This window comes from Dreissena polymorpha, chromosome 14, assembly GCF_020536995.1.
Source record: "Dreissena polymorpha isolate Duluth1 chromosome 14, UMN_Dpol_1.0, whole genome shotgun sequence".
Lineage (NCBI taxonomy): Eukaryota > Metazoa > Mollusca > Bivalvia > Myida > Dreissenidae > Dreissena > Dreissena polymorpha.
Window position 1 is genome coordinate 851,024 of NC_068368.1, and position 24,409 is coordinate 875,432.

At 35.9% G+C, this 24,409-nt stretch overlaps 3 protein-coding genes across 3 annotated transcripts; 1 reads left to right on the forward strand and 2 right to left on the reverse strand.

The window, feature by feature from the left end:
- Window positions 1–1,453: 1,453 nt before the first annotated feature.
- Window positions 1,454–4,324, reverse strand: LOC127856851 (uncharacterized). The gene is made up of 2 exons (XM_052392999.1): window positions 4,207–4,324; window positions 1,454–2,165 (listed from the first exon to the last, which is right to left on the reverse strand). The coding sequence occupies exons 1-2, from the start codon at window positions 4,322–4,324 to the stop codon at window positions 1,732–1,734; spliced, it is 552 nt and encodes a 183-aa protein (XP_052248959.1). The 3' UTR covers window positions 1,454–1,731.
- A 1,116-nt stretch (window positions 4,325–5,440) lies between these two features.
- Window positions 5,441–8,208, reverse strand: LOC127858735 (holotricin-3-like). The gene is made up of 3 exons (XM_052395978.1): window positions 8,137–8,208; window positions 6,800–7,130; window positions 5,441–6,053 (listed from the first exon to the last, which is right to left on the reverse strand). The coding sequence occupies exons 1-3, from the start codon at window positions 8,137–8,139 to the stop codon at window positions 5,827–5,829; spliced, it is 561 nt and encodes a 186-aa protein (XP_052251938.1). The 5' UTR covers window positions 8,140–8,208; the 3' UTR covers window positions 5,441–5,826.
- A 9,991-nt stretch (window positions 8,209–18,199) lies between these two features.
- LOC127858106 (uncharacterized protein C5orf49-like) lies at window positions 18,200–24,060 on the forward strand. Its single transcript, XM_052395002.1, has 4 exons — window positions 18,200–18,405; window positions 19,870–20,025; window positions 21,596–21,712; window positions 23,729–24,060. Exons 1-4 carry the CDS (start codon window positions 18,316–18,318, stop codon window positions 23,906–23,908), a joined length of 543 nt encoding a protein of 180 aa, XP_052250962.1. The 5' UTR covers window positions 18,200–18,315; the 3' UTR covers window positions 23,909–24,060.
- Window positions 24,061–24,409: the final 349 nt, after the last annotated feature.

Below are 24,409 nucleotides of genomic sequence, written 5' to 3' on the forward strand. Positions count from 1 at the left end.
ACTTCTTTTGTGATCGACCCATTAACCCTTTGCATGCTGGGAAATTTGTCGTCTGCTAAAATGTCGTCCGCTGAATTTCTAAAATTAGCATTTTCTTCGATTTTTTTCAAAGAATACTATCAGAATAGCATACAGTTTGGATCCTGATGAGACGCCACGTTCTGTGGCGTCTCATCTGGATTCAAACTGTTTGCAAAGGCCTTCAAAATTCGGTTCTGAAAGAGTTAATGTATGTTCAGAGCCGGTTTTAAGCTGAAATCAGACTCGTTTTAAAAATAGTGAAAGTAACCAATCAAAGCTTAATAGTGAAAGTAACCAATCAAAGCTTAATAGTGAAAGTAACCAGTCAAAGCTTAATTAAATACTTAAGACGCGTATGTTCATTGATATTTGTTACATTTTTACTTGGTATATTTTATTCTCGTCAAATACTTTTTTAAAGCGCTCAATTAAAACAGTGCTAAAAGGGTAGAACACGTCAATCAAATCGAATCTATAAAATCAAGGTTAGTATTTAGCAAAAATTCTCTTACAGGATTTACACAATTGTTTGACTGAATGTCAGTTTCTAAATTACAATTACACAAAGCAAATCGTCCCCCAACATTAACGTTCTCAATATGCGTGTTTTGTTTTTTTTTGGTAAAAAATATTTTAATGCTCTTTAGTTAAAATCGATTGCATCGAAAGCCTGATGCTTACTGAGGCACTCTCAGGCCCGTTTTCTTGGTAGAAACAGTACTGAGGTTCTTAAAGGTAGATCTAATAAACGCTTCCGCATTGGGGTATCCACGGAGCGTATAGACCGTTCCAGAATTGATAAATTGACCGCCGCCATATTGCCAGTCACGTAGCATCTAGAGTCCGTGGGATATCAAACCCCTGAGCTCAGTCGTTAAGCTAACACCATATCCACAGCGCTAAGACGACATCAATTGAGCTACACCATATCCACAGCGCTAAAACGACATCAATTGAGCTCTTATCCTAATGGACTCTTCATCACGAGCTCTACAGTAAGATTTGTTCTCTCTATATATTGTCAGTCCCAACAAAATATGCGGAACATTTTGCTCAATGTCATTTTTGTACATGTCTAGCATAATCTTTGAAAGATGTTAAACAAACACGCGAAACTTGTAAGTAAAGCGTCTTCACGTTTGAGCGACGAAGTTGTATAGCTCTGTATTATACTACGTGCATTTACATACTTTTTATATCCTACCTTTGAGTAAACATGTATGCAAAAGTGGGCCATGTGATTTCTTGCGCTTCCGAATCCTAAAATAGTTAATTTGCCACAGTACTTATTACAGGGGTTTGAATTCATTTTAAAGGCAAATATTCGGAACCTTACCAGTCTCTATTGACATGTTCCCATAGTTTTGGGAACTTTAGTTCGGCTCATTATTCAGTATTGTGATTTTTACATGGTCATACAAAAGACGAAATAAACAAAAACAAATTATTGTAATTGGTATTTAAAAGCATTAAGCACAAAACAAAACATCATAGAGAGATTTAAGTGGTATGCATCCGCGCCGAGTTTCATATTGCACGCCGTTGCAAGTGTGGACTGGTTTTAACATTGCAAGTGTGGAATCGTGATAACAGTTTATTTTCAATCACTTTCGCATGTGCATTCATCTAGGCATCGGATGTTCACAGTTAACTAAGATTACATTTTTTAAAAAGCCCACTGAATGTTCACAACAAAAAGCATCGATGTTTTCATGCGAATTCCAATTCCATATTGTCAGCCATACGGCCTATCATGTACGCCTGCGCAAGACTGTTGGTCCAAGGTTGGCCATGAAAATCCGGCTCCATCTTCGGCTGAGAATCTGCTCGCTGCCACTCTCCATGTCGACTGTTTTCGAGTTGCCTGATCTGCTCAAAGAGTTTCATAAACTGCCCGGCGTTATTTGCGTTCGCTGGCGGCATAAACGGTTGTCTTGACGCGATATTCGGATAAATGAATGGGTTATCCGGTTGTGTGGACTGTTTGGGCTGATTAATCGGTTTTCCTAAATGATTAATCGGTTTTTGCGCTGCATTGGCTGGCTGTTGTTGAATCCCGGTCCGCTGAGCTTGTTGCAGCACCTGTGGTTCATTGGAGCGCCGTTGGCCTGACTGAGGGTCGCCAGCACCCATCATTTTGAGAACTGGAGAGAAACTTAATGCTCAAACAAATTTGTAATTTATCAATTTAATCCGCGCTCTGTAAAAACGGGGTTTAATGCAAGTGCGTAAAATGTCGCCCCATATTAGCCTGTGTGGTTCGCACAGGTTTAGCAGGAACGACATTTTCCGCCTAAACGTGATTTTTGCTTAGAAATTACTTTCTCAAAACGAAAAATATCATAAAAGCGGAAAGTGTCGTCCCTCATTAGTCCATGCGGGCTGCACAGGCTTAACTGGGTTGACCTTTTACGCAAATGCATTAAACCCCTTTTTCTCAGAGAATGGTCAATTGACATGTTTTAATTTTTCATTAAGCAGTTTAGTGTAATGCAACAAACGTTGTGACTAATGGTATCATATCAACACGTTAAAATCTTGCGATGACTAACGTTCGTAATTTGAAATATACGAATCATAAAATTGTTCGTTTTATCGCTGAATATTTAAATCATTTTGTTATTTTGTAAAAAAAATGTTTTGGTTTTGTACTATTCCATAAACATTTTTGGCATACTGCATGTGTTTTTAGTAATTATTTTTTTGTTATTATTACTTGGAAAAATGTCATCACAAACAATTTTAGAAGAGTTTCTGTACATACACTTGGGGACTTTTCTAACGCATCACTTTTCAAACTTAAATATCTCAGTTATGAGTATAGATATTGATTTTAAATTTTACATACGATCATTTGACTACATTATGTGCAAGCTCACGATCAAATCATTCATCCGTGACGATTGGACGCTTTAGCAGGTGGGGTAGGTGTGGTTCCATATTTTTGTACGTGGAAATGTTGAAACGAGATTTAATTCTTGTTTTATTTAAATTTAATTATTTGAGGTGGGTTCTTACACAAGGAAAACAAAAAATTAATTTTCAAAACAATATAGATCGTATGAATATTCAGGAGCGCAATCGCGCACTTTGCGTTTATTGATAAAATCATTCATCCGTGACGATCGGACGCTCTAGCAAGTGGGAAAGGTAGTCTGTAAAAGAGCGTCCGATCGTCACGGATTTTACAGACTACCTTTCCCACTTGCTAGAGCGTCCGATCGTCACGGATGAATGATTTTATCAATAGCTAGCATATATTGTAGTCAAATGATCACATGTGCAATTTTAATTTAAAATATTTACTCATTACTGAGATATGTTAGTTTAAAAAGTGTTGCGCCAAAAAAATCACAAAGTGTAGTAAAAGGCGATATACATGTTATTCCAATTTTATTTCAATTTCATAATGCTAGGTAAGTTTTTACACAAGAAAAACAATATGGCTCGTATTAATATTCAGGAGCGAAACGACTCAATCGGCATGTTGCAAGCCGGTCAGTTATTAAGACGTGTAAGTTTATAAATGCGTTTTACTATTCACATTGTTATTTGTTAACGTTATACGAGTTTGCGAATTTGACTTTTGAAGTGACGTTTTTAATTTGTTAAGTTTTATATTGTGTTGTTTTTTTTTTCAATTTGAATTAAATTTTCAGGAATTATCAGATATGTGTTGAATTATTCTTGGTCCAAATTTCAAGACCAGTCGTTCAAAAATAAAAGGGAGCTATACTGATATGATTACGTGATGCGTTAGAAAAGTGTAGACTGTTATATAATTAAACCGGGCACATTCAAACTTACATTATTAAACAAAATTACTTGATTATGAACGTCATAGTGGATGTATATGAGCTTTAGCGCCTCTGATTGGCCAATTTTTTATGACTCGACAACAAATTGAAACAGAATGACAACATCGTTAAATAAATTAAAACAAAAGAGAGAGAGTCTCAGCGTTTATGACAGACACGGTGATTATAATACAGATGCTTATCAAAATGCTATTATATAAGTGAAATTTATACAGAGAGTGGACTTAATGAGTTATCTTTGGTCTGTTTTTTTTTCGAATACGTTTTATGGACTTCGAGCAAAACCGTAACACGCAAACAAATAAATGTATTGTATTAAATCCATTATTCAATATGTATAGAATATTTTATTGAAACGCATACATACGCATATTATTCGCCTGCTGACTTTCCATGCTGGGCGGACCGCCATTATTCTGACCGGTCACGTGATCGATGACGAAAACGAGACCCAATATGACGGCGTACTTGCAAAATCTAGACATCATAAGTCGAGTTCCTATAAACAATTACATCGTGGTTCGTTTTGAAAATTTGTAAACTTAATGCCTGAAATGGTTTTACACATGTCTTATATTTCTTCAAGTTTTATAATTTGCTGAGTCCGTATTAATTTGTATCATCGTATCACATATTTGATTACATTAATGATTAATGATACAACATGTTTGTCCCAATAATACTTAATATTTATTTGCATGAAAACAAATTTGAGTGTATAAAATTTAAAGACTTTATGTTGGAATATGTTTTCTTCCGTTTATATTCGTATCCGAAAATTTAAGAAATAACCTAATGTTTAATATGCTTTTAAGTTACTTGACATATGTCTGTCGAAGAACATTTTTAAAGTAAACTTAAAAAATATAGTGAAAGATAACAATTATTTACCTTAAGAATTGAATAACCAATACCACCAACATATCAAAGACAAGACACGTCGCTTTGTTTTCTTTTATATGTCCCGTTACACATGTGTCCGATGACGCTGCTTTTGGCAAAAGTGCCGGTTTTAATGATTGCTTTAGGACAACAGTTTCATTTTGCCAAAAAGGTTTTGTTTGCCTTGTCTCGCAAATTAAAGCGGTTTTAAGAAAGCATGAGTAAGCGTTCAGTTTGTTTAGGTACTTCAAATAGTATGCGGCCAGAAGCGATTCTGTGGTTGAGTCATGTTGATGTAAATCCTGGTTGCTTAAATTACGTTGATGATAACTAATTCAGTCGAACCAATACGTTTTGCACAGTGTATGCTTTGGGCCAACGTTCCATTAAGAGTGTTTGTCCATGTTGGGTTGTTCATTATTTATCTTAAAATAAAGTGTTATATACGTATTGATAGTTATGTCAAACGAACATAGTGAAGTGACAATGGTATGTGTGTAATGGCTTGTTAGTATCGGTATATTGTGCCGACATTGACCGGTTTCAAAATCAATCCACTGTTAAGTTTTGATTTGTGTCATGCGGATTACGTCATCATAGATTTTTTTTCTATTTGCCAAAACTTAATGATGACGAATATGACGATAACTATGCTGATGATGACGAGGCTGCTGCTGATGAGAATGATGTTCAATGATGTAAAAGAAAATAACAAGCAGTTGTGTGTTTCAATATTTTTTTATTTATTTGCATTTCGAAATAGACAAAAACTATAAAAACAAAAAATCATGTGTACATTACAAGTTATAAAGTACATCATTTATTGGAAACGCATAACACATAGGTCTTGTGCAAAGTCATACATACCTAACCATTTATCATAAATGTGATGTGTTCTGCACCAATTTAAGTAAGTTTTAAACTTTATATTACTGTATGTATTTTCGTTATTTAAGACTTAAAACAGCCTTTTAATAAACAAATATGCGAAATGAGACATCTTAAGCAACAATACTTTCCATGAAACAAAAATGAACATCCGGTGCTAGTTTAAAACAGTCAGACACCGGAAGTGACCGGTCGCTTAGGAGCCAAACACATCCTTTCACTCACTGCCAATAAGTTCAAACACGCGGTCGAGTACGTATGCGCGCATTAGTGCGCCAGCCCAAGAGAAGTGATCATGGTTATACGGATCCCCTCTAGCAAGGCCCTGCAGCATCCGTTGCGCCTCCCGAATCCTCTGAATCTGCTGCATGCGCTTCATTTGCTGCATTTGCTGCATCCGTTGCATCCGTTGTTCCATCAAGTACGCCAACAACACGTTTTGCACTGAAAATGAGACAAATTTAACCTATTTAAGCCTAGTGTACTCTCCCATCTTTCTAAATTGGATAATTTATTTCAAATATAAGGAATGTCTAGCATATTTATTTCTATATTTAGAATATTTCTTACAGAAATTCCTTTCAGCAAACAGCGCATACCCTAGTCAGAGGCCGCATCATGCGGCGTCTCATCTGGGTCTACGCTGTTTGTTTAAGCCTTTTTTCTAGACGCTAGGCATAAATGGGTAAGTTAGCAAAAAACTTTTTCATGTTGCCAAGTTATATTTCCAAGGCAATTATTTCAAGTTGTAAAAAGATCAAAATGGTAACAACATACAACATATCGTTAACATATTATGAATTCAGTCATTGACAGATCGGAATGAATCCGTCTAAATAAAAATGTAAGTCGTCTGGAATGTTCAAAATTTAAAGATTAAGCTTTACATATGTAATTGAGAAAAGTTAAAATAATATAATTTCAGCGTCATTGATACAAAAATGCTGGTGTCTCGGATTTCCTAATTGTTCGAATAAAACACACAAACACACCTGTGCTAATACATACATATGTTTATACATGTAAGTGACAAAACAAAAGTTAAGCTTCACAAAGGCAAATGTAACCTTGTATAACTTTGTATAACAACGATTTGCCATTTTGGCCTTCGAACGGCTTATAATTATAAACAGGAAAAATGACGTCAATGTATAAGATATTTTAAGATACAGTAGTTATAAGTCACGTACTCGGATTGCGCGGGCCAGGGGCGCCTCCTTCTGCCGCCTCTCCGCCTTCACCGCCACCACCGGCCGATCCACCCAGAAGCGCAGAAAAAATGCCACCAGGCTTGGTACCTCCGCCCTCTCCGCCTTCACCGCCACCACCGGCCGATCCACCCAGAAGCGCCGAAAAAATGCCACCAGGATTGGTACCGCCGCCCTCCCCGCCAGCTCCACCTGCTCCCTCGGCTCCCTCAGCCGGCTCACCACCCCCGGCGGCTCTAGATCCGAATAGACCCTGTGCTGCCGCCTGGTGTACAACCAACAGGAAAAGCGCGCCGAGCAGGTATACCTTCATCTGAAGTTAGGTAGGTAAAGCATATACAATTATGCTATCGGCAAATAGACAGTCCGGGCTTGCCTTTTATAAACGTCGTGGGATTATTAAATAAAACTCTTCAATTCAAAATTGTACATGCCGGAATAACTGAATAGAGTCAACAAACAAAAGATTAATTCATTTTCACTTCAATGGACTCTCGCTTTTCATACATTTAAAAAGTAAAAAGATATATGAATCATATAGAGAGAGATAAAATAAAGAATTAATTTGAGCCGTTTTCTGTGGAAAGGGGATTCAAACATGTGTGTAATGTGTCGTTCCATATTAGCGCCTGTGCAATCTACACAACCTAATCAGGGACGACACTTTCCGCTTTAATGATATTTTCTGTTTAAAGAAAGTCATCTTTTTAGCACAAATCCAGTTTCGGTGGAAAGTGTCGTCCCTGATTAGCCTATGTGTACTGCAAAGGCTAATCTGGGACGACGCTTTGCGCATATGCATGAAAACCCCTTTTCACAGAGCACAGCCCATTTAACCCATTTATGCCTAGCGTCCTGAAAAAGGACATTGCAAACAGCGTAGACCCAGATGAGACGCCGCACAATGCGGCGTCTCATCTGGGTCTGCGCTGTTTGCTTAAAGGAATTTCTTTATAAAATATTCTAAATATAGAAATAAATATACTTGACATCCCTAATTTTGGAAATAAATTGATCCAATTTAGAAGGATGAGAGAGTCCACTAGTCATAAATGGGTTAAAAGATGGCATATATCACTTGGAAGGTGCCCTGATAATAACAAGGGGACTCACATTGGCATCAACAAAGAATTTTTGTGCATTTGTCTGTGCATTCGAAACAATCTACCGATTACTTTAAATAGACGATAAATCGGATAATTATATCAATTTAAACAAAAAATATATATTATTTGTTGTGGTTTTCTTGGGAGATTAAAATATAACAAAATATATAAATAGTAACAGAAATACCGGTAATACATATCGATTTAACATACCATTGGTTATTAAGTACTGTATCCAATAGTTGCAACACGGCGAACATGTAAACCAATTATCATTAAATTTGGTCCAAGAATAAATGCTGCTCTGAACATATATTCTGCGGCTTGTCTGTTTTATACGAGGGTCAACAGAATGATAAATTAGGCACACAAAAGACCTTAACAACCGTCTGACAACAGTCACTGACCGTTGCGATTTTATAAGGTTAAAAAAAATTCACGAGTCTGTGATCATCATTGCGTTGCACCGCTGTCTTGAAAATGGACAACACATAAAGTTGATGAATCAATTTTCAAACTTTTTTGAAAATTAAATCCTTATATCTTGAATGAAACGGCAAGCATTTAATCACGTAACAATTGAATTAACCCATTTATGCCTAGCGTCTAGAAAAAAAGGCCTTAGCAAACAGCGTACACCCTGATGAGACGCCGCATAATGCGGCGTCTCATCAGGGTCTGCGCTGTTTGCTTAAATGAATTTCTGTAAGAAATATTCTAAATATAGTAATAAATATACTAGACATCTCTAATTTTGGAAATAAATTGATCCAACTTAGAAGGATTGGAGAGTCCACTAGGCATAAATGGGTTAAAGGGGCCTTTTCACAGATTTTGGCATGTTTTGAAGATTGTCATTAAATGCTTTATATTGATAAATGTAAACATTGTATCTTAAAAACTCCAGTAAAAAATCAAGAATTAAATTTAAAAAAGGAAAAAAAGTAGCCCGCAGCAGGCTCGAACCAGTGACCCCCAGAGTCCTGGAGTAAAAACGCTCGGCCATCCTGCCAAGCATACATGTGAGACGTATTTTATACCTTATATAAGCAATCTTCGAAGTTTCACAAAATTAAACGACAACATAACTCTCCAAATTATTCAATCGTTTCGCGTTGCAACGCTTTATAATTTTTAGGTTTTTAAATCGTCAAAAGATGCATATAATGGCTATATTATACCGTGGTAAATGTTCAGTAATACTGTTTCCTCACAAATATCATAACTAAAACGAAAATTTGCGAATCTAAAACAACTTTTTTCAATTTTGTCAATTTACCAAAACGTGAAAAGATCCCTTTAAAGCTCTGCTTGCCCATTTATAATGAGACATGAGGCGGCCGTTCACGATTATTGAATCTGGGACGGCATTCCATAGAACGTGACCATGGCACTTCTCTTTGTATTGTTGTAGATTATTGTTGTATCTGACTACTGTTCTGTTCTACAATTGATGTGTTTTGTATCCAACATAGTAAATAAATTACGAAATTAAAATATGTATACACGTGTTCTTCGAACATACCTATTTTAGTACTAGTGTATTCGCGACTTTTATAAGTATATTAGGTCATTTGATGGAATAATTCTTATTTATAAAATATTTCAAAAATTGTATTCAGACAATATTGTTGAAAACAAATATCAAGACTCCTTTAATTTATTTACCTGCCACGTGCCCATGAAGATTATTGTGTCGGCTAAGTAAAGGCTTTGAAATGACGTTGACCAGCAATCGTGATACATCGGCTATCTCGGATTCCTCCGTAAGATCGATTTATGAAATAAATCGTCTGCTGATCCAGAGTGGTTGACCAGACAGGCTGACCGCACACTGACTTGGATACAGTGCGAGATGGAATGTACTTCAGGGCGTTAAGGCATTTAACCCTTTACCCCATAAGAAACAAAGTGAAAATGCCTTTTTCAACCAGCATAAAACTAGAACAGACTGCGAGTAACTCTCAGTCTGTTCAGGTTTTATGCTGTTTGCTGCTCATCAGTATCTAAGGTTTGGAGATGAAGCCTTTACAATTTGAATCAAAACTTTATTGTATTTTAATGTAAATTATGAAAACAATATTACATTTTTTTTAAAGATACCAGGATATGGAACACCAATATTGATAACATATAACATATGCTAGTGCACATAATGCAATATTGTAGTTATTGTTAGGAAAACATAGCTCTTAAAAGGACTTGTTCACATTTGGGCTGAAAGACGTTTTTTTTAATAATTTAAATTTATTCAAAGTGTGTACATTATATTTTAACAATCTAAATCACACTAGAAATGTTACAATTATTGGTTCATTACTGAATGAACTTGTCGTATGCATTTGTGAAAAAGTAGCCGTCTTAGTCAATGATAGTCAATGTGTTTAAGTCGTGTTCTTAGAAAACTGGACATAATGCGGACTGCACAGGCTAATCTGGGGCGACACTTTACGCACATGCGTTAAACCCAGTTTTCTCAGAACGCGACTAATTTTATGCCACGTGATGTTTCGTGGCATGCTTCAAAACGTGGACACACCATTTCAATTTAACCCATTCATGTCTAGCGTCCTGAAAAGAGGACATTGCAAACAATGTAAACCCAGATGAGACGCCGCATGATGCGGCGTCTCATCTGGGTCTACGCTGTTTGCTTAAATGAATTTCTGTAAGAATTGTTCTAAATATAGAAATAACTATACTAGAAATCCCTAAATTTGGAAATAAATTGATCCAACTTAGAAGGATGGGGGAGTCCACTGGGCATAAATGGGTTAAGGTGAGCAGCAGCTGTGCTTATTGCTTATTACAAGGGTTTCTATGGACTCGGCAATCAATGAGTAACAAAACAAAAGCAATTGGTTTCTCAACGTTGACATCTGGTTAAACATCAAAGAATGAAAGGACAGATACATTACTAATACATAACTGGAGTATATCGTTAGTTAAATATAAATTACTGAGAAGTTTTTTTTATTTCATAATGCCCATGCAGGGACGACACTTTCCGCCTAAACTTGATTTTCGGTAAGGAGGAACTTCATTCAAACTAAAAAGACCATAAATGCGGAAAGTGTCGTCTCTGATTAGCCTGCGCGGACTGCACAAGATAATCTTGGATGACACTTTACGCGCATGCATTAAGCCCAGTTTTCTCAGAACAAGGCTAAAATAATCATCATTCGAAATCGGTAAGATAATAAAATGTCCGAAACGCGTTTCCTCGATAATTTTGGAAAATCGTTGAGCACTGACATTGAATATGTTTCGATACAAAGCCTTCTTAGCGCATTGGCAGCGCAATAGCTTTTGGTTCAGAGGTCCCGGCTTCGAAATCCGTAGAAGGCGATGTTCATTAATCTTTTTCTGCTAGTTTAACCCATTTATGCCTAGTGGACTCTCCCATCCTGCTAAATTTGATCAATTTATTTCAAAACTTAGGGATGTCTAGTATATTTATTTCTATATTAAGAATATTTCTTACAGAAATTCGTTTGCGCAAACAGCGCAGACCATGATGAGACGCCGCATCATGCCTTTTTCAAGACGCTAGGCATAAATGGGTTAAACTTTTGTCTGCTATTTTAATTAGTTAAGACTGGTTAAGCTATTATTTGTTAGTAAACCCTTTTAATGACATATTTCAAATGTACGAAATCTGTGAGTAAGGGCCTTTTATTACAAACACTCTGATTCTGACAATGTGCCGAAGAGTGGAGCGGGAAACTGTTGTAGGCGCTTTTTCCTTGAAATCGGGGATAAAATAGTTTCATGCCGAACACTCAGTTTACAACGTTAACGCAAGGATAAACCCCTATAATTTTCAAATGAGCATAGTATATCAAAATCTGGCTGCGTAATTAGTAAAATTTCTGTATATTGCATGTTTGCTATATCGCACAATTTATTGGTATTTTCACAAAGCAAACATTTTATTTATTCAGTTGAGCCTACATGCGCGAGATGTTCTCAAGAGTTCATTTGATAATTGCATGCGTCGAGAAAGTTTAAGACTTGGTTTAGAGTTAAATACGTATCTAGATGGTAAAGGGTTAAATACGTATCTAAGTGGTAAAGGGTTAAATATGTATCTAAGTGGTAAAGGGTTAAATACGTATCTAAGTGGTAAAGGGTTAAATACGTATCTAAGTGGTCAAGGGTTAAATACGTATCTAAGTGGTCAAGGGTTAAATACGTATCTAATACGTATCTAAGTGGTCAAGGGTTAAATACGTATCTAAGTGGTAAAGGGTTAAATACGTATCTAAGTGGTAAAGGGTTAAATATGTATCTAAGTGGTCAAGGGTTAAATACGTGGTAAAGGGTTAAATACGTATCTAGATGGTAAAAGGTTAAATACGTATCTAAGTAGTAAAAGGGTTAAATACGTATCTAAGTGGTCAAGGGTTAAATACGTATCTAAGTGGTAAAGGGTTAAATACGTATCTAAGTGGTAAAGGGTTAAATATGTATCTAAGTGGTCAAGGGTTAAATACGTGGTAAAGGGTTAAATACGTATCTAGATGGTAAAAGGTTAAATACGTATCTAAGTAGTAAAAGGGTTAAATACATATCTAAGTGGTAAATGGTTAAATACGTATCTAAGTAGTAAAAGGGTTAAATACGTATCTAAGTAGTAAAAGGGTTAAATACGTATCTAAGTGGTAAAAGGGTTAAATACATATCTAAGTAGTAAAAGGGTTAAATACATATCTAAGTAGTAAAAGGGTTAAATACATATCTAAGTGGTAAAAGGGTTAAATACGTATCTAAGTAGTAAAAGGGTTAAATACGTATCTAAGTGGTAAATGGTTAAATACGTATCTAAGTAGCAAAAGGGTTAAATACGTATCTAAGTGGTAAAGGGTTAAATACGTATCTAAGTAGTAAAAGGGTTAAATACGTATCTAAGTAGTAAAAGGGTTAAATACGTATCTAAGTGGTAAAAGGGTTAAATACGTATCTAGATGGTAAAAGGTTAAATACGTATCTAAGTAGTAAAAGGGTTAAATACATATCTAAGTAGTAAAAGGGTTAAATACGTATCTAAGTAGTAAAAGGGTTAAAACATATCTAAGTGGTAAAGGGTTAAATACATATCTAAGTAGTAAAAGGGTTAAATACGTATCTAAGTAGTAAAAGGGTTAAATACATATCTAAGTGGTAAAAGGGTTAAATACATATCTAAGTAGTAAAAGGGTTAAATACGTATCTAAGTAGTAAAAGGGTTAAATACATATCTAAGTGGTAAAAGGGTTAAATACATATCTAAGTAGTAAAAGGGTTAAATACATATCTAAGTGGTAAAAGGGTTAAATACATATCTAAGTAGTAAAAGGGTTAAATACATATTTAAGTGGTAAAAAGGTTAAATACGTATCTAAGTAGTAAAAGGGTTAAATACATATCTAAGTAGTAAAAGGGTTAAATACATATCTAAGTAGTAAAAGGGTTAAATACGTATCTAAGTAGTAAAAGGGTTAAATACGTATCTAAGTAGTAAAAGGGTTAAATACGTATCTAAGTAGTAAAAGGGTTAAATACATATCTAAGTGGTAAAAGGGTTAAATACATATCTAAGTAGTAAAAGGGTTAAATACGTATCTAAGTAGTAAAAGGGTTAAATACATATCTAAGTGGTAAAAGGGTTAAATACATATCTAAGTAGTAAAAGGGTTAAATACATATCTAAGTGGTAAAAGGGTTAAATACATATCTAAGTAGTAAAAGGGTTAAATACATATCTAAGTGGTAAAAAGGTTAAATACGTATCTAAGTAGTAAAAGGGTTAAATACATATCTAAGTAGTAAAAGGGTTAAATACATATCTAAGTAGTAAAAGGGTTAAATACGTATCTAAGTAGTAAAAGGGTTAAATACGTATCTAAGTAGTAAAAGGGTTAAATACGTATCTAAGTAGTAAAAGGGTTAAATACATATCTAAGTGGTAAAAGGGTTAAATACGTATCTAAGTAGTAAAAGGGTTAAATACGTATCTAAGTAGTAAAAGGGTTAAATACATATCTAAGTAGTAAAAGGGTTAAATACGTATCTAAGTAGTAAAAGGGTTAAATACATATCTAAGTAGTAAAAGGGTTAAATACGTATCTAAGTAGTAAAAGGGTTAAATACGTATCTAAGTAGTAAAAGGGTTAAATACATATCTAAGTGGTAAAAGGGTTAAATACGTATCTAAGTAGTAAAAGGGTTAAATACATATCTAAGTGGTAAAAGGGTTAAATACGTATCTAAGTAGTAAAAGGGTTAAATACGTATCTAAATGGTAAAAGGGTTAAATACATATCTAAGTAGTAAAAGGGTTAAATACATATCTAAGTGGTAAATGGTTAAATACGTATCTAAGTAGTAAAAGGGTTAAATACATATCTAAGTAGTAAAAGGGTTAAATACATATCTTAGTGGTAAATGGTTAAATACGTATCTAAGTAGTAAAAGGGTTAAATACGTATCTAAGTGGTAAAAGGGTTAAATACGTATCTAGATGGTAAAAGGTTAAATACGTATCTAAGTAGTAAAAGGGTTAAATACATATCTAAGTGGTAAATGGTTAAATACGTATCTAAGTGGTAAAGGGTTAAACATCTTAGCCGAATGATGCCCATGTGTGTGTGATCATTTGTCACCATTGCGTTCTACGATTTGTCCCCATTTCGTTTAACGCTGAATTGAAAATGCACTACGTTATGATACAGAGGTAAGGAATTAATTTACATTTGGTTTGCGCATTTCTTGGATGAAACGGCTAGCATTGAGCATCATCGCCTTTAGTTGGAATTAAGGCTCTGTTTGCACGTTTATAATAAGCAATACGGCGGCATTTTAACATACATGTAATTATGTTTCTATAGGCTATCCCAGTCGCCACTTTGTCAGCATCGTTCTCGATTCGTTTCATAAAAGGATGCTACATCCACAGAACACGACATCGGGAATGTGCAAAGGATGATTAGTCGCCTGTTCAGTATAAAACCAAAGTCCTGATAAATTTGTAGTTAGACATTTCACATTTAAAGTAACTTTTTGGATTGTGTGTATAATTTGTTTTAAATCCTCTGTCCGCGAGAAAATCACACAAGGTTTCATGGTCCCAGTAGGTATCTCCTGACAAGACTGCGAGTTGCGCAGGCTGGGCTATAGCTACGCTGGTCGCATATGGCATAAGATCGATTTTCGCATGATGCTAGCTTTAAAAATTCTCATCTTGTTTTTTTTTTAATGAAACATCTATCTTATTAAATACTTTTCGATAGAAAATTGAAGTCAAACTGTGCTATTTATAGCAAACTTGCACAATTTGGTAGCATATTCAGGCTTTCATGAACGATTTTCAGACGGGATGACAGATTACGGCAAACATTTGCGGTTAGATAATTAAACGATTTACGTCATTGAATTTATGACTTGACATAAAAGTCGAGATAGGGACTTCTGTCTTACTGCATGTATGATACCATGCTTATTACCTTATTGCTCCTTGTCATCTTTAGTTATTACCCAACTACATGCATACACATGCTGTTCACCAAATGGGCATGTGTTCATATAAGATTATGATCTACCGGGTAATCATTTGGGCCGTGGTCTGTGAAAAAGAGGTTTAATGTATGTGCGTAGAGTGTCGTCCCAGATTAGCATATGCAGTCCACACAGGCTAATCAGGGACGACACTTTCCGCTTGTATGATATTTTTCGTTTCAATAAAGTCTCTTCTTAGCAAAAAATAAGTTTAGGCCTAAAGTGTCGTCCCTGATTAGCCTGTGCGGACTGCACAGGCTTAGCTTGGACAACTCTGTACACACATGCATTACACGCCCTATTCACAGAGCACTGCATAATTTATTTAACAAGGTTGGGCAGGAAAACGTCGACTGCCATTCTCACGGAAATAACACTTTAATAAATTGCATTGTTCCTCTTCTACGAAACTTTTCTTTGCTTATATATTGATACTTATCCTTTTTCTTATTATTAAATGTTTACAGAAAATTGTAGTGTATCTATATAGATAAGAACGTCAAATACACTATATATTTGCAGACAGTAGTCACTATGCAACAGCAGCACATTGCGTTGCTCGTTTGGGATTATATAAATTATTGCGTCGTAATAATTGCGTAGATTGGGAATGTGAAATTCGTTAATTACTATGACGTACCATCTGGGTCAAAAGTCAACAAGACCAACTAGGTAAACTGAGAAATGTACGCCGACGTACAATATGTACGTCGACGTACAACAATTGTACGTCGACGTACAAAATTGTACGTCGACGTACAAACTTGTACGTCGACTTACAATTTTTGCGACCCTTGAGTGTTGGCCAATCAGAAGACGCCTTACACATGTTAAAGGTTACAATATACTTAATGCTTTTGGCTTTACCCTCTAAAAACAAAATCTTCATTTATTTGAAGACACAATTCTGTGTATGGGCACTTGCCATGACTTTATTTTTGAATATTTCTGTGTCCATGTGGTAGGGAAAACATAGTTGTATGCTAAAAATTCACTGTTTTGCTTTTAGGTTGGAGATTACATGAGACCTTGACAGTTGATGGGAAATCATCATCAACTGGAGAGCTGCCGGTATAAAGATGGCCATAAAACAGTGACCGCTGATTCGCATTGAGTTCTTTCTTACATACTGGATGACCTATCTTCTTTATTGTTAAAATCATTGCGGCTTGGAGTGCTTTTTAAGAAAAGGTATGGTTATGGGGGTGTCTACGCGCAAAAGTTTGACTTTATTTGGCGGCCATGCACCAATTGTGTGCGTTACCACGAGAAACCCACCACGCCTGCGACCTTCGTGTGCATATTATGACGTACCATTTGGGTCAAAAGTTCTGCAGCATGACACCATTATCCTTAGGCGTATTATTCAGCGGGACATCATACAGGGAAACCGCAGGATTCAAAGTTAACGACCTGATGCGTTCTCTTGGAGTTCTGATGGCGTCTGTTTCCGTCCTCTTCACACCCTCACGGCGTTGATAGAAATTCCACTGAGTCACTAGGCTCCGGATGTGGAATGCAGATGTGCCCTTCCTGGTTAAAAGAAGTAATGACGCGTTTATTTAGTTAATGACACATTATACAAAAAACACGGCGTCGAACAAAACGCGTACCACAATTTTAGCAACTCGTTACTGAAATCGCAGTTTTTAAATCACACGAGTATATACATGTACTTGCAATTATGATAACATTCGATAATTTACATTCACCTAGCAACGATATTTAAAACTTAAAAAAGTAAATTGTGTTTAAACATAGTTTTAGTAATCTTAAAAAACTCGAGAGATTTTCTAGGTACACAAACAAGTTACGTAATGGGTTTGGCGGGCATGTCATCGAGTCCCCATCGACTTCTTCGACTTTAATGTGCCTCTTAGTGGACCGAGCCACTTAATAGAATTAATATAAATGGACCGTGCTCTGTGAAAATGTTGTTAAATGCATGTGCGTAAAGTTTCGTCCCAGATAAGCCTGTGCAGTCCAAACAGGCTAAACATTGACGAAAATTTACGCCTTAACTTGATTTTTGCTAACAAGAGACTTTCTTAAAACAAAAAATATTATAAAAACGAAATATGTCGTCCCTGATTAGCCTGTGCGGACTGCACAGGCTAATCTTGGACGAAACTTTAGTTACTTTACGATCATGCATGAAACCACTTTTTCAAAGAGCACGGTCCAAACGGAAGCATTACTAATAGGGCTCTGGTCGACATTATTTTGTCCAGCTAATTTAGCCTTCTTTCACACGAAACATTTTTTTGCATCACATCTGTCATGTATTATAACCGCTTCTACTGATCTGAATGTAGATTCTGTTTTTCTCTAAACATGCGCCAGAGTTTAAGCCTACTAGTGTTATCATCTTTAAAAGTTGTAAGTTCCTTTTTCGCACCGACGCAATAGCTATACAGCTTTTTAAGAAGCGCGCCTGCGTTAAACTTGTTCAGGGACGTTATATACAAACCTTCATGAATATGAAAATCATAACTAGAGTCATAAGATGTCGTTTCAATTCCATATTGCATATTCTATATGAAATCCAATATTTCTGCATAGAAGACGGTAATACATTAATCATTTTATCAATCATTAAGTCAAAATATTTTGATGTAAAAGGATATCAACACGAATTAAATTCAGACTTAAAGAATTTCGTAAGGGAACTGTGTAAATGTTGTAGCGACGTCTCGTTACGTCACGCAAAGCGGAAGTTTAGTGACGTCATATCTTGGCGTTCTTACGTCACTCAACGTCGTTTCTAAGACGATTTAAATCAAGAGGACGAGTGGAATTACTGCTTTGTTTGTTGATGATTTAAATAAAAATAATAAAAAATAATTTAATATAAAAATGGAGTACGTTGGAAAACTAATGTCGCTGTATGGTAAAAGGATTTTAACCCCACAAGAGCAAATGGGTTTATGGAAAAACATAGTATGGGTAAGCTGAAAATGTAAAATGTGTATAATTATCTTGAGATCTTATTGAGAAAGTCGATAATTAAATATTTAAAGAATATATATATTTATTGTTTTAAAATTAAACGATATTTCAAATGTTACCTTTATTTATAGACTTAAGACTGAATATCAAGAGGATATTATAAAAATGGTCCAGCATCTTATAATACACTTTATAAATGACATAATAACATAAATATAGCTATAAAGCTAAGTTATTGAGACATTTTGTTCTAACTTTAAAAGGGGGATATGTATTGTTTTATTTCCCGAAATACAGATATGTATAAAACAATAGATAATATCTGCAGTAATAGTATATTGAGTATAAAAGATCTCACGCCTACAAAAAATCACTTTTTTATTGAAAACACTTTGAAAACGCATCAGTACGGTTAATTAGAGTGTGAACCACGGTATTTTATATTCATACTGATCCACAAAGAGTTTTCTATTACTCCTGCTTATATATGCTCAAAGAAATTATAAAATAGACCGATCAAAGAAAACCGAAATAAGGCTCGGTTGGTCATTATCGGCTCGGTTACTTCTTACATGTAATCCGGATACTCTTAAGTATACTTACATGTACCCCGGGTACGGTACATGTACTTAAACGTACCGGGAATTTTAACGCTAAATCGTTCGTTGTCGGCTATTTTTTTTTAATTAATCATGTTCAAATTTATGTCAATTTACATTTTTAAATGACCTTTCTATTATCGGAACTCATACCCAAAAAGCTTTTTAGTGCATTTGTTTAAAGAGAAGTTTGTTAAAGATAAATAGATAGATAGAGTTCGTTTTACGGTAATCGGTAGCGCGTTTTACGACATCGGATTTTGGTCGGGGGTACAAATCGGGTACAGTCTAATATCGACCGTGTACGTTTAAGAATATTTACCGTACCCGGGGTACATTTAAGGAACACCCGAGCCAACAAAGGCGAATCGAGCCGAAATAAGGCTAAGCAAAACAACACTTTTCAACATAAACAAATGATAGTTTTCGTAATGTATAATGCATAGCCCGTCTCCAATAATCATGAAAATCATATGAAAGGAAAATGTAATAAATCACTTGTTTCCATGTAAATAAATACGGAAAATAATGCATGTATGCATATTCAGATAAACACACATATCTACTACCATGAAGTTCAATCATCAATCCCTGAACTGTCTTAGGTTATTTGATAAATTGCATAGTCGTGAATAAAAATGTGAACCTAAATATAATAATAAAATATTAACTATAAGGGAAAAAACCTCGGCATTTTGGTAGAACTTAAAGGGGTACCTTTTTCCTTTTATGTATGTATGGGTCAAAATGTAAACATTTGTTATAATGTATTTTTTGAAAATAAATCATGTTCAAAGTAAACTAATGGATATTATGAAATGCAATCAAATACAATGCATGTATAACGTCATTTCTCATCCAGAGGACAAATAACATCAGCCGGAAGCATCGTACGGTTGTCGGTGAAGGTTCCCAAACATGGCCTTCCGGTCTGCGAAACTGGAGCAGGCACGAGCTGGACGACTTCATAGCGGACCGGAAGCACACCTTCCTTGGGGCTCGCATCCGACCAACTGTGGTACGTATAAGCGTGTAGGTCGCCGTGGTGTAGTGGATATGGTGTCCGCCTTACGACCGCGAGGTCACGGGTTCGATCAACCAATCTGGGAACAATATCATACAGTAGTGATCCCCCAAAAGACACACAGTAGTAGTTCTGCCAAAAAATGGACTTTATAACGGTTCAATAAGCCTTAGGATTTCGATGCAATCGAGCTGTAATAATAAGGTTAAAGATATAAGCGTGTGGATATTGGGTTGAATTATTGCGATGTTTACCGCGGCGGAAGTGGAGGTAGAGATTATGGTGCTGATGGCGGTGGTGATGATGGTGGTAGAAGTTGTGTAATGTTTGTTGACGAGATGGTGAGGATAATGGCGATAGATCTGGACTGGTCATGGTCATAGTGTCGTAGATCTGGACTGGTCGTGATTGTAGTTTCGTTGGTTGATATTGCTTTCAATTATAACGTCAAAAAACGATGATGAAAACAAACGGTAGGTTGGTAATTATATGAAAATGATATTGTTTCTTATTCATGACCTTTTAAGGTCAATTTTAATAAATATCGGTAAATCGTTTATTTTCTAATAATGACTTAAAAAAGCATACTAACGTCATTCGCTTTCTTACTTTAAGCGGTAATCTTATTAGAGATCTTTAAGTTTTTGTGTATCAAATATTAAAAAAGCCAGCTGCGAAAGTAAGCTTTAAGCTTTATGAGCTTCATATGTCAACCATTATTAAACCATGATAAAAACTCAAAGGTTATTTTGTGCGTATGTCTATCAACATTTACATGTTTTAAATAAAAAGTTATACATTCATTGAATGTATTTTATTATGTTTAACCTGGATCTTTTTTTTCTTAAAGATAATTTCACATGAAGTGTTCGATTACGTGCAGCTCAGGTTACGATTTCCAAACGAAACTTTGTGATTTCGGCCCTTTACCAACCCAAGCATAGGCACATAGGCCTAATGACATTTTTTCACATTTCGATTTTGGCTGACGTCATAACTTATCACATAGTCTTTCACCTTTAACAAATGACCACGTCACGCCGTCTACGATATATTAAATATTTTGCAGTGTTCTGACCGTATATAAATATAAAGACATCCTGACATTATATGTAGGCTGTTGTCTAAACGCTTGACGACATGTTAGAATATTTGCTTTCGGGTTACGTCAAAACCCGATTACGACGTTTTCATATGTTACTTAATCGTGCCTCGTCCGTAAACGTGTGTGCATTGCTTTCTTTAGCCAGTATTTAAACCATATAACGACATCACTGCATTATTTGATACAGGCTAATTGTATACCGCGTTTTCCATGTTTTACTGGCTGACGTCTTACCCCTTTAGCATATGTATTGATGTTCTACAACAGATTGACGAAATGGCCCCTTTATCGGATGTATTCATATTCTACAACAGGTTGACGTAATGTCACCTACATCAGATATTTTAATGTTCTACAACTGATTGAACAAATGTCCATATACATTGTTTTCATAATCTCATACAGGGTAACGTAATAGCCCCCACCCTTTACGACAGATGTTTTCATGTTTTAACATAGGCTGACGTTATACCCCCCTACGAAAGATTTGTCAACCGAGGAGATGGCCATGACGCCAAGATGCATCGTGACGACCGGAAGAGCGTCAACAAGATCGGTTACTCCTTTCATGATGAGGTAAACAGCCTCTATTTCCGTCGACTTTGTGCACATCCTCTGTTTTGTAAATATGAGCATCTCTTTTGGAAAACGTTGTTTAATGCTTGTGCGTAAATTGTCGTCCAAGATAAGCCTGTGTAGTCCACACAGGCTAAGCAGGGACGACAGTTTACACTCTTGTGCTGTTGTTTTTTCGTTTAAATGATGTCTATTCTAAAATAAAATTTAGTCTAGACAGAAAGTGTCGTCCCTGATTAGCGCATGCGTAGTACACAGGCTAATCTGCGACTATACTTTATGAACATGCATTAAGCCTTGTTTTCCCAAGGCGAGTCTCGTATATGTGCTGTCCAAAAGCGATGTAATACATTAGGGACCAATATACTTGTATGTGTTGCTGAAATCTTTCCAAAGATACCAAGAACAGTTTATAGACAGAAAACCGACTTGAAAGTGCTTTTGTACGTTAAAGATGCTCAATGCGCTCGAGCAAAAAAAACCCCACATATTTTTACACTAGGGAACAATAGAACGGACGGAAACGAGTTTCAATTGTTAATCATGAGATTATCAGCCCATAAATGCCGTCGTCGTTAAATGCTTTCTCATCAAACTCAACATCGTTATTTATTTGCATATGATATACCGGTACACAACACTCATGTGAGCCAAATTATTAACATGACCTGACTACGGAATACCAGTATTGCCATTGTGGTTACACATTATAATCCAGAGGGCGACAATGCGATAGTACGATGGCGACAAGGCGATAGTACGATGGCGACAATGCGATAGTACGATGGCGTCAATGCGATAGTACGAAGGCGTCAATGCGATAGTCATATCGTACTGTCGCCATCGTATCATCACATCGTACTATCGCGTTATCGTATTGTCGTCATGGTATTATCGAATTGTCGCCATCGTACTATCGCACTGTCGCCATCGTATTGTCGCACTATCGCATTGTCGTCATCGTACTGTCGCATTGTCGTGTATCGCCTTCAGGAACACATGCACACATCGTATTTTTTCCTAGATGGAGCCACTTTTAAAAATACTTTACGATTCGGCATATAGTTTGTCACAGATCGGGTTTTAGTCTTATTTCATTATAACTTTAACCTCTTTCAAATTACATCTTTATAAAGTCATCCATTGTGTTTCTTCAATAAGAATAGTTTGCTTACCGGAAGGCGATAGTCGACAATGCGATAGTACGATTGCGAAAATGCGACTATGCGATACTGCGGTAATGCGATGACGACAGTGCGACAATATGATGGCGACAGTGCGATAGTACGATGGCGACAATGCGATAATACGATGACGACAATACGATAACGTGATAGTACGATTGCGAAAATGCGATGATACGATGGCGACAGTACGGTATGACTATAGCGTTGTCGCATTGTCGCCATCGTACTATCGCATTGTCGCCATCGTACTATCGCATTGTCGCCATCGTACTATCGCACTATCGCATTGTGCCCTCTGGATTTTGAAGTGTAACCCATGATGACCCTAACGGTATTCTGTACCTGACAAATAGTTTTGCTATTTAAAAAAGGGTTTTATAGCAGCGCTGTGTTTTGGGACGTCTTGTTTGAATTGTAAAAGGCTTTCGGGTAGTTTTACCCTTTGTTATAAACAGACAACACTAATGTTAGAATCACAGTTGTATCGAATGGAAAAAACACTGTTTATATTGTTGATAAAAGTAATTAGCGACAAGTATTTTTGTTTAAACATTTAAGTAGCGGCAGCGAACAGTTCCATTGCTTAATACTGAAACAATAGTTTTTAATAAAAAAACTAATTGGAATAGTTGAAACGAGAAATCAGCGGACATAATGCTTAATCTCAATCTATCTTTCTATATATCTGTCTGTCTGTCTGTCTGTCTGTCTGTCTGTCTGTCTGTCTGTCTGTCTGTCTGTCTGTCTGTCTGTCTGTCTGTCTATATATATATATATATATATATATATATATATATATATATATATATATATATATATAACATTTTAGGAGCGGCAGCGCACAGTTCCACTGCTGTCGTCATCTACATACGGGCACCGCCTGGGCCAGCCCCTAGAGCCATTTGCTCGTGGTCACGTGCGCGTTGAGAGGGCCGGCAAGGGGTTCTTACACACGAGGGGCACAGGGTTACCTCCCATTGAGGACATCTCGTTGAAATGCAAACTTTAGAAGTGTTTCCTTATTTATATGTTTAATTATCATTATCATACTTGTTATAAAATGATGTTCATATTGAAACATGAATGTCAACGCAGATTTGTGAAAATTGTCAAATTTTATTATTTAATATATTTCCCTTTAAAATAAATATTTGTTTCGCATTTAACGTTTCTTCTCAATGCCACGTTTCAATAGTTAAGCTAGTTAAATTAAGTCTTCGTTTCTTCAAACTGCTACGTTTCATTTCGTCTTCGGTGTTGTGTTATGTAGTGGCCATCAGGCCTATAATGGTTGTATGTAGCCGTTGTTAAAATCCACAAATACCTTTAACGACTTTTCCTAGTTCCGCCACCTTTTAAAACAACAATTATAGCAGACACGTTAAGACGCCATTTTTTTAAATATAATTTTGTACAGTAATACATTAAACATAAAACAGCAACACAGTTATACATCATCATAATAATAGGTGACGTCACTCGCTTTTTTTAAATTTTTCGTTTAAACGAA

Excerpts from the sequence above, each read along its gene's own strand:
- LOC127858735 (XM_052395978.1), bottom strand. Across the intron at positions 6,054-6,799 it reads CCCTGGCCCGCGCAATCCGA|TGCAAAACGTGTTGTTGGCG; the intron begins GTACGTGACTTA and ends TCTCATTTTCAG.
- LOC127856851 (XM_052392999.1), bottom strand. The coding sequence starts at position 4,324 with ATGTCTAGATTTTGCAAGTACGCCGTCATATTGGGTCTCGTTTTCGTC. Across the intron at positions 2,166-4,206 it reads TCAGCAGGCGAATAATATGC|TTCTCAAAATGATGGGTGCT; the intron begins GTATGTATGCGT and ends GTTTCTCTCCAG.
- LOC127858106 (XM_052395002.1), top strand. The coding sequence starts at position 18,316 with ATGGAGTACGTTGGAAAACTAATGTCGCTGTATGGTAAAAGGATTTTA. Across the intron at positions 20,026-21,595 it reads CTCGCATCCGACCAACTGTG|GCTGACGTTATACCCCCCTA; the intron begins GTACGTATAAGC and ends GTTTTAACATAG. Across the intron at positions 21,713-23,728 it reads GTTACTCCTTTCATGATGAG|GAGCGGCAGCGCACAGTTCC; the intron begins GTAAACAGCCTC and ends ATAACATTTTAG.